We start from the raw sequence: 9,029 nt of genomic DNA, 5'->3' as shown, positions 1-9,029 counted from the left end.
GCTGCATGCACGAGCAGCCGGCGTGTGAGGCGGTAGCCGGGCCGCCGCCGCTGAGGGGCCAGACATCGGTGGTGGGCGGGAGTGCGATGGCCAGACGCGCGGGCGCGCCTCCTACGGCCAGGGCAGGCAAGCCTGGCGGCGGCGGCCCGCGAGTCAGCTTTGCTGGCGTGCCAACCGCCACCGGGGATACTGCCGCCGAGGCGGGCCCGGCTACAGCTGCGGCGGGGGCAGCGTCTGCAGCGGCAGCGTCTGCATGCCGCGCAGCGAGCACGCACGCCCCGCTTGCTGTCACAGGCTCTGGCCACGCAAGCGGCTGCGGCATGGCGCCGTCCATCAGCGCGCAGGCGCCTCACAGCAGATACAACCCGTACGCCCAGATCTGGGCGACCAATCACTCTGGTGCACTCTTGGAAGCCATGTCGAGCGCCCAGCAGGCCGCAGCCGCAGTAGCCAACTCCGCCCCGCCCGCTCCTCTGGCGGGGCCCGAAAGAGGCGCAGCGCATGGCGCCGTCACGCTGGCCATCAGTAGCGGCAGCTGCAGCAGCGAGCAGTCGATCGGCGTTGCTGGCGTCCCCGCGGGTGCTGCACTTTGCTCTTCCGGGCCTGTCCAGCCTGCGGAGCCGCGCGCCAAACGCGCCATATCTGCGTCCCCGTTTGCGGCTGCTGCGGCTGCAGCGACCCAGGCCGTTGCAAGCGAGGTCAGTCCCAACGCTGGTAGCCCAGATGCGCCTGAGCGTGCGCACGCCGCTCCGCCTCAACCAGCCCCGCAGCCACAGCCGCAGCCGTTCACAAGCCAGCTGTCCGGCTGGTTTAGCGGCCTGCTGCCTCAGATGTCGCTCCCCTCGGGGCCCCTCTCGCGCCAGCTCAGCTTCAGCCGCAGGACCCGCAGCGGCGGCGGCCACCGCGGGGGATTGGGCAGGGCCGGCACGGTGACGAGCGCTGCAGCTGCTCTGCGACACCCGGAGGCCCATCAGCGGGCGCCCGCGGCGGCGCCGCCGGCATTTGGGCGCTGCAGCGACCTGCCGCGGCTGCAGCAGCTGGTGCTCAAGCACTGCCAGCTGGATGGCGTCGGACTGGATGACATCATCTCAAACCCTGGGGTGAGGCGCGATGTGCATCAGCACGGCAAAGCAGGTCGCGAAGGGAATCGATCCATGCACAGCGGTGAGGCGGCCGGGCCTGGTGATTTGGCTCAACAACTAGTTTCCACATACCCCACATGTGTTACGCCCCGTCCTTTCAATTCTCTCAATCATTCGGGACGGCCCGCATGGGACTCCAACTGACGTCATCGAACCTGCCGCCGCCCCACGCCACACCTGAATCAACATCTCCTCAGGTGCTGCAGGTGCTGCAGCTCCACGAACTCTTCGGACTGCAGCCGCGGGACGTCGCGCTCCTCCCGCTGCTGCCCGGACTGCGCCGCCTCAGCTTGGTGGCCCCCAAAGACGACGCCTGGCTCGGGCTGGCGCCGCTCCGACTGCTGTCTGGGCTGGCGGGCCTGCGGCACCTGGACTGGGTACCTGCAGAGCGGACTGTCCAGGGGCGGCTGCGGCCGGAAGACGTGCAGGCGCTGCTGCGGCTGGGGCAGCTGCACGTGCTCACACTCCCTGCATCACTGGTGACCTGTGAACGGATGCAGGTGAGGCAATTGATATGATTGTTGATGGCCGCATCGTACCGTTTGCTCCTGCAAACAGCCCCAACCCTGTTTGCAGCGCAAACCCGCACCGTCGGCGGCCTCTCCAACTGCATGGCCCGTCCTCGGTGTGACAGCCGGAGGCAACAAAAGCAGTTGCTGACCTGCTTCCCCGTCAGCATCCGCCTTAGGACCCAGAAACCCTGCGCACGCACACCCTCGCAGGAGCTGACTGACCACCTTCCCAGCAGCTGCCAGCTGCGGCTGATGGCGCCGGCGTACTGCGAGCACGCGCGAACCGCCAAGGCGTCCAGGATGCAGCGGCTGCTCAGCGCGGCCAGCAGCCTAATGGACCGCGCGGCGGGCGCTATTACTCTGAACTGATATGTCCTAGCCTTATGCGCACCTGGCGTAGATGGCACACCCAGCAGAGGGCAAGCAAGGGCCAGGCGGCAATTTGATGGCAGGCAATATACTCGGGATGCGCGCCAGTGGCGGACCTGCCGTGTCCAGATGCGCGGCAACGCCAGCGCCATAGATTTCTTTTAGTTGACCCCATTGATGGCTTCCTCAATTGGCACGGGTTGTCAAAGTGTATGTGATGTACTAGCATGGGCGTCTCGATGGTGTTTATTGCCCCGGTTTCCATCGGGGCACGCCGAGCTGCGTCCCTGGAGCTTCTGCTGCCGACGCAGTGCCGTGCGGCGGTACAGAATGTCTGGGGCCTGCCTGACCACCCTGCAGGCCCTGCGGGGTCCCGTTATTATTGATGGCCACACACTTTCTGTACATGAACTCTTTTTTCTTGCTGCGCACTGGAATTTACTCGCTGAATTCCGCGCCATGAGTACAGCAGCTCAGGCAACATTGCCACGCCTTGCTTGCCCGTCTTTGACTGCAACGGGCTGTCGCATGTGCGGGCAATTTCTAGACGGAAGGCCCCTTTCTCAACATTGCTGGCACCAGGCAGGCCACCGTCTTACTCTAAATCACCCCCGCGCAGCGGACTGCGCCCGGCGGCCCCGCCATGCCGCACCAGGGCGGCTGCCCCAATGCAACGAGCTGCACCATGTGCCCTCGCGCAGGCGCTGCAGATGCGCGCTTACACATCCCAAATGCTCTTCGAGACACGCATGGCCCATGCCTGCTGCGATTGCGGCGCAGGCACACGAGGTCGCGAATGACACCGGCATGCACTTGCCTTTACATAGCGTCATGCCAACGCCAGCCGTGCAAACCAATGTAAGCTTGAACAACGCGCTCACAGAACATCAAGCATCCCACAACAGTAAAACAGGATTGTGTTGCTACAGGTAAGCATATTTACGAAGCCACCCTGTACCTCAGCAGCCGCGCTGCGTGTGAGGACTGCAAAAGCAACGCTGGGCATCCACTCAAGCCTCTGGCGCGACGCCGCCATCTTGATCAACGGCCCTTTCGCCGCTCCTGCAGCCAACATACATCAAAATCGGAGCGGGCATCGCACGCCTCCCTCGCACGTGTGTGCGTACGTACACACACACAAACACACACGCACACACACGCGCGCGCGCACACGCACGCGGGCGCGTGCCGATGCAGAACTCAAGTACACTAGACTCTCCTCTGCTAAAGTATTGCTGCTCAGCACCTGCAGGCCGCCATGTCTCTCAACCAAAAGGTTGTTTGGAGGGGGCAGCGGTTCATGACCTAGCAAAAAAAAATACACTGCTCATGAGAGCGATATAAATGGATATCCCCGTCAACAGCAAGCTATTTGCTGGGTCGTTTGCGCGCCGCCGCCGCTGCTGGCGTGCCTGGCTGGCGGCTTCAGCTTCGGTCCCCTCCGCCCCGCCACCGCCGCCGCCGCTGCCAGCGCCTGCCGCAGACGCCGCACCGGCTGCCGCCGTCGCATCAGCCCCGCCCCCTGCCGCCGCTGTTGCGCCTTCAGCAACGGCCGTGCCCCCGGTGCCGCGCACGACGCCAACGGCGGCCGACCCCGCGGCGCGACCGACACGTGCTATGCTGCTGACGAGGCTGGTGACCAGGGAAGCTGCCAGGTTGAGGGTCGCAAACAGCAGCGTCACCCTGCGGGCGGGTGAGGGCGCAGCAAAGGGCGTGCGCGCATTGGATGGTGCAAAGCAAAGGCGAGCTCGGAGACCCAGCCCATGCTGCCAGTGGTGGCAGGAGAAAAGTGATGGAGGTCGGCAATGAGAGCCCACATGGACATGCTGGCAGCGCGCAAGGTGGAGGCTCAAGGGCAACCGGTCCTCAGCAAGACGCCCCGGCGGCCGTGGCGGCCCTTGCACACTCGTCTGCACCCACCAAAGGCCGTACATTGCCAGCAGCCGCAGCCGGAACAGCAGCGCATACAGCAGGCTGCCGCGCCCATTGCTGTCGTCCGGCTCGCCCCCGCCCCCGCCCCCTGCGTTTGGCGCGGCGCGTCGGCGCGCGCGGCGTGGGCGACACACGCGATCAAAGAGCACGAATGCGCAAACAGCAGGCCCGGGCTGTTCAACCAAGGTGGAATCTGTCGGACGAGCGGGCGGGTAGTTTGATGATGTCCTTGTATGCGGGAATAGCACGGCTTCGCGCGGCGGCAGCCATAGCCCTGTGGCAGCTCCCGGCCCACCTCGCCCCTTGCCACCGTTGCCGCCGCCTGAGTAGGAAGCGCGCAGCGAATACTGAGAGCCCTCTGGCGGCGGCGGCAGCACGATGGGGTCCACCACTGGAAGCTTCTCGCCGCAGCCACCGCCAGCCGCGTTGCTGGTTGCCGCCGCCGCGCGAGGTCGACGCGAGCTCGAGCCGCTTGTCCACCTGCCGCTGCTGCTGCTCGTGAGCCTGCCGCCGCACTGTGCAGCAATTCCAGGGCCCCAGACACAGCATGCTGAGGCCACTGGCGGGCTGATGCAGCGCCGCCCTGTGCATCACGATGCAGTGGCAGCGAGCATGTCATGCCGCTGCACAGCGACGGGTGGTTCGCGGCATTGCGCATCGAGTCGGCGCGCCTTACCGGTCGGTAGGATGGGGGCCATATGTGTCACCGGGCACCGGCCCAGCATAAAAGACCCAGCTGTTCCAGGCTGCATGAACTGGCCTGGACTACTCAGATCAGGGCGCTTTCGCTATTATAGTCGGGGGATGCTTTCGACAATACCATGTAATGAAGCCTTGGTATCTCAGTGGGCTAGTATCATAGAATCATATAAACACTCGCAGCGCTGATCTGTTTCGTGCCTGCCAGCTGCTCAATGCAAAGAGCTGGCGCACTTCTCGTGGGCGCGTCTGCAAGCGATGGGCTTGCATTGCTTTCAATCGCGCCCAGCAAATGCTTGAGCAGGCATGTTTCGCTTGGCCTGGGGTTGCAGCGGTCCTGGGCATGCACACCAGCTGGTGCCGCCTGGTGCGGCGCGCACTGGAGAGCGTCACACTCTGAAGCGGAGGCATGTGCGCAGCAGCACGACCCGGAAATTACAAAGGAGCAGCAGCAGCAGCAGCATCAGCAGCAGCAACAGCAGCAGCAGCAGCAGCAGCAGCAGCAGCAGCAGCAGCAGCAACAGCAGCAACAGCAGCAGCAGTCGGGTGGCGAATTCACAACCTGCTACTCTGTGAGTTGATTTGCTGCGAGCGGGGGTGCCAGGGGCCGCCATGCATTGCTGCAGCACCTGCGCACCAGAAGCCAAGACCCCTTCTTCTGGAGCCGCGAAGCCCGTGGCCGCTGCCCCCAACTGCAGGGCTTCTTCGCTGTCAACCACCACCGCCTGAAGGTGTGTGGCGGTCGCTGCTGCCCGATTGCGCAGGTGCTTTGGTCCAAAGCTGCCATAGCTCTCCTTCACAGACCCACGGGCCTTGCCTTGCAGCTGCTTCGACACCTGCAGAAGCAGGGTCTATGTCAACCCTCCTTCGCAAGAGACCCTGCTTCTGCAGGTGTTGAAGCGGCTGCAAGAGCTGCCCAGCGCGGCATGGCCCCACTCTCCCGACCCCAGGACATGACCTCTCCTCATTTTACTCGCCTTGCAGCTGGCTTCCCTTGTCAACACCGCAGTCTCGCTGGCCGCCTGCCCCGCCATCGTGTACCTGTCGGATGCGTCCCCCATAGCCCGCGCCCTCGTCGCTGTCGGCGTTGTCGGTTTTGGCGCCGGCACCACTCTGGGGCTGCAATGGTTCACCTCCCCATATGTCCACGAGCTGAGGGTCAGCGGCGCAGCGGCTAGCAGCAGCGGCGGCGGCAGCGGCGGCGGCGGCGGGTTGGACGCGTCGACGCGGGTGCGTGCGAAGACCCTCACCCTGCTCGGGCGGCCGCGGTGGTCTGAGTTCCGGCTGGGGGATGTGCAGCACCCCGACACCCTGCGGCCGCTGGCCACGTTTCAGGTGAGCACGCGCGCCTGCCGGACTTGCAGGGGGCCAGGAGCGCCGCGGCTGCTGGGCAGGGGGCCTGCGGCCACCTGCGGAACGGATGGGTCGTCGATGGGTGCAGCTGTCAGTGCTGTCCTCAGGAACGCCACCGCTGGCGCACACCTCCCTTTATCCTGAAATCGAGTGACCATCACCAGCATCAAAGTTGGGTTTACGTTCAAGTCTATCCTCAGGAATCCAAAAGTCCCGCTGACACGCACTGGCTCGTTTGTCCTGCTCGCGCTGCACCCCGCCCCCCCCCCCCCGCGTGCCCCCCGAAGGCTCGTGGCCGCATCTTCTACATTGACCGCGGGGGCCTGGACAGCTCCGAGCTGCTGCAGTGGTTGACCCCGCAGCACCCGCAAGCGGCGGAGATCGAGTCCGCGCGGCTGCGGCAGGAGGCGGAGGACGACGCGGAGCGCCGGGGCGCAGCGGCTGCTGTGGGAGGGGCCCCTGTGGCTGCAGCCGAGCAGCGGCGAGAGGCAGAGGAGGGGGCCGGAGAGTCGAAATCCCGGTAAATCTGTGCCTCCTGCACGCTCCTGAGCGGCGGACAGTGGGTGGCTGGCGGGGTTGGGTGGTCTCACCTGATGTGGTGCATGACGGCTGCTGCTTGGACGCCAAGGCAGTCACCGTGCGCGGGGGTTACAGTGACGCAAGGTTCGAGCGGCGGATGAGCAGCGCTGAAAAGCAGCTTTCAGCATACATGCAGCAGACGCGAGGCATAGGGTGTGGCTCGGCCGCCTAGACGGTGGTTGGGCCAAGAGCAGCCTGTGGATTCCGTGGCGGCGCAGCAAGGCGTGTCGCTGTGTGCCAGCACTGCAGCACCATCGAGGCGTAGCGCACGTGCCTCCGGTGCATTTTAGGAACATGCAAGAGCTTAGATTTTCTGCTCCCTGCTCGTCTCCCATACAGCCCGCGCCAGGCCAGGATTTTGATCCTGGGCATTCCAAAAGACGCGCCGGAAGACCTCACATCCTTGTCCGAGGGAGGGCTCAATTACTCTTGTTAATTCGCAATCTTCGTTTGCGTCCTGAGCAGACCTCCCGGCAGCCCGCTGCAGTGCTAGAGGAGGGGCCACACACCCAGTTCAGTGAACGCCACCGTATTTGCACGTCCGATGGCTCTCATGCACCCTGCCCGCATGGCATGCCCCACGCGGGCACAGCCCCGGGCGCTGGTGGGGCTGTCGCGGCCTCGAGTGGTGGCCACGCTCAGGGGAACCAGCAGGATGGCCCTCAGGTGGGCGGCTTGCGTCGTATCTTGAGTCACTTCGGATTAAAACGCCCTTATCTGGGCGGGCACGCCGCATCAGGGCCCATACGCACGCCGGGCGGCGACAGCACGCATCGCGCGCGCCTGGGGCGGCCGGCGACATCGCGCGCGATGCGCACAGCAGTGCCTAGGGGCCTTGGGAGGGATGCATCATTGCAGCAGTGATGGAAGATCGAGGTTACTAAGGCTGGAGCACGCTGCGATTTCTGCAAAACCCTGTCTTGGCTCATCCGTCGTCGTTGGGCGCCGCTCTGTAACCGACGCCGCCGCCGACCACAACTGAGCCTCGCCGCCCGCGCGCCACGCCTGCCGGCCCGCCCGCGCGCCCGTTCCCCTACCACAGGGCTGCCGCCGTTGAGGTGGAGACCGCCGAGCAGGGGGCCGCCGCTGAGGCGCCGGCGCCCACGGCCGCTCCCGGGCCCGTGTTCAGCAACATCAGCTATGGCGAGCAGTACGACCGCCTGATGGCGGAGTACAAGGCGCGCGGCGAGCCGCTGCCCATCAAGCAGATGCTGCCCAAGCCTGATGCAGAGAAGCAGGCGAAGGAGGCGGGCGCCACCAAGGTCCCCTTCTCGTCGGTCTTTGCGACCAAGAAGGTCCCGCTGTTCTTCGGCCGCAGCTGGAACACAGTTGACTGGCAATACGTCGGTTTCATGGTCGCCATGCACGGCCTGTGCCTGCTGGCGCCCGCCACCTTCAGCATGGCGAACCTGGGGCTGTTTTTTGTGACCTACTTTATCACGGGCTGCCTGGGCATCACGCTGTCGTTCCACCGCCAGCTCAGCCACCGCTCGTTCCAGTCGCCCAAGTGGGTGGAGTACGCGCTGGCGTACTGCGGGGTGCTGGCGGTGCAGGGGGACCCCATCGAGTGGGTCTCGTCTCACAGGTGCGCATGCGCGTGCCGCTGTGGCGTTCGGGGCGCAAGGGCAGCCCTCGCGTGTGCTGGCGTGGGGTGTGTGCGGATGTTGCCCTCTGCTCTGCTTAGGGATGGAGTCAGGAATGGTGTTGGGAGGGGCAGCAGAGGGATGGAGGCGGGTGGTAGTTCCATGCGTGCTGCTGGGGACGGCTGCTGGCGTAGGAGGGGGCGCCCACGCAAGCTGGGGCTGGCTTCAGCGAAGGCGCGCCGCGGCACAGTGCAAGCTGGGACTTAGCAATGGCGCCTATCAGCCACACGCGTGCGCATCTGCAGCCCCTGGCACACAGGCCCTTGCCCGTGCGTCCAGGTGCACCACCGACCCCCCTAGTTCTGGCCCCTGCGTGTGTACTGCTACCCGTTTCTTGAACACACATAAGCACACACGCGCGCGCGCACACACCCACACACACACAACACACACACACACACAACACACACACACACACAACACACACACACACACACACGCACACACAACACACACACAATACACACACACACGCTCGATAACACACGGCAGGTACCACCACCTGAACACCGAGACGGCCCTGGACCCTCACTCTCCCTACGAGGGCTTCTGGTGGAGCCACATGGGGTGGCTGCTGGATAACCAGGTGCGGCAGACGCCACCAAAGGGGGCGAGGGAGGGGCCGGCTTCATTGGACCTAGCACGGACGCAGCGGCCGCCAGCAAATGGGCGTTGGGCCGTGGACTTTATGGGGTTTGTCACGAGCGAGGCGGTCGAGCATGAGGCGTCTGGGTGTGGCGCGGCAGGACGACGCGGGATGAGTGGGCGGCAGGGGCGCGCACGAGCGGGCGGCTGCTAGC

At 65.2% G+C, this 9,029-nt stretch overlaps 3 protein-coding genes across 3 annotated transcripts in view; all 3 read left to right on the top strand.

Moving 5' to 3' along the window:
* The window catches only part of MNEG_0911 (hypothetical protein), a gene marked incomplete at both ends in the record, with an annotated part of 5,017 nt that extends 2,994 nt beyond the window's left edge, over nt 1–2,023 (top strand). Inside the window, 2 exons of the mRNA XM_014050605.1 lie at nt 1,432–1,642; nt 1,865–2,023. Of these exons, the coding sequence (XP_013906059.1) occupies nt 1,432–1,642; nt 1,865–2,023 (370 nt within the window). The remainder of the gene's footprint in view (nt 1–1,431; nt 1,643–1,864) is intronic.
* Nucleotides 2,024–4,333: 2,310 nt separating this feature from the next.
* On the top strand, nt 4,334–6,531 carry MNEG_0910 (hypothetical protein; the record flags this gene model as incomplete). Its single annotated transcript, XM_014050604.1, has 5 exons — nt 4,334–4,453; nt 5,077–5,226; nt 5,353–5,385; nt 5,639–5,989; nt 6,295–6,531. The coding sequence occupies 5 exons, from the start codon at nt 4,334–4,336 to the stop codon at nt 6,529–6,531; spliced, it is 891 nt and encodes a 296-aa protein (XP_013906058.1).
* Nucleotides 6,532–7,154: 623 nt separating this feature from the next.
* On the top strand, nt 7,155–8,990 carry MNEG_0909 (stearoyl-CoA desaturase (delta-9desaturase); the record flags this gene model as incomplete). Its single annotated transcript, XM_014050603.1, has 4 exons — nt 7,155–7,252; nt 7,629–8,171; nt 8,722–8,815; nt 8,976–8,990. 4 exons carry the CDS (start codon nt 7,155–7,157, stop codon nt 8,988–8,990), a joined length of 750 nt encoding a protein of 249 aa, XP_013906057.1.
* Nucleotides 8,991–9,029: the final 39 nt, after the last annotated feature.

The sequence above is a fragment of the Monoraphidium neglectum genome (genome assembly GCF_000611645.1).
Source record: "Monoraphidium neglectum strain SAG 48.87 unplaced genomic scaffold scaffold00083, whole genome shotgun sequence".
NCBI classification, from domain to species: domain Eukaryota; kingdom Viridiplantae; phylum Chlorophyta; class Chlorophyceae; order Sphaeropleales; family Selenastraceae; genus Monoraphidium; species Monoraphidium neglectum.
This window is presented reverse-complemented; position numbering and strand designations above follow the sequence as displayed.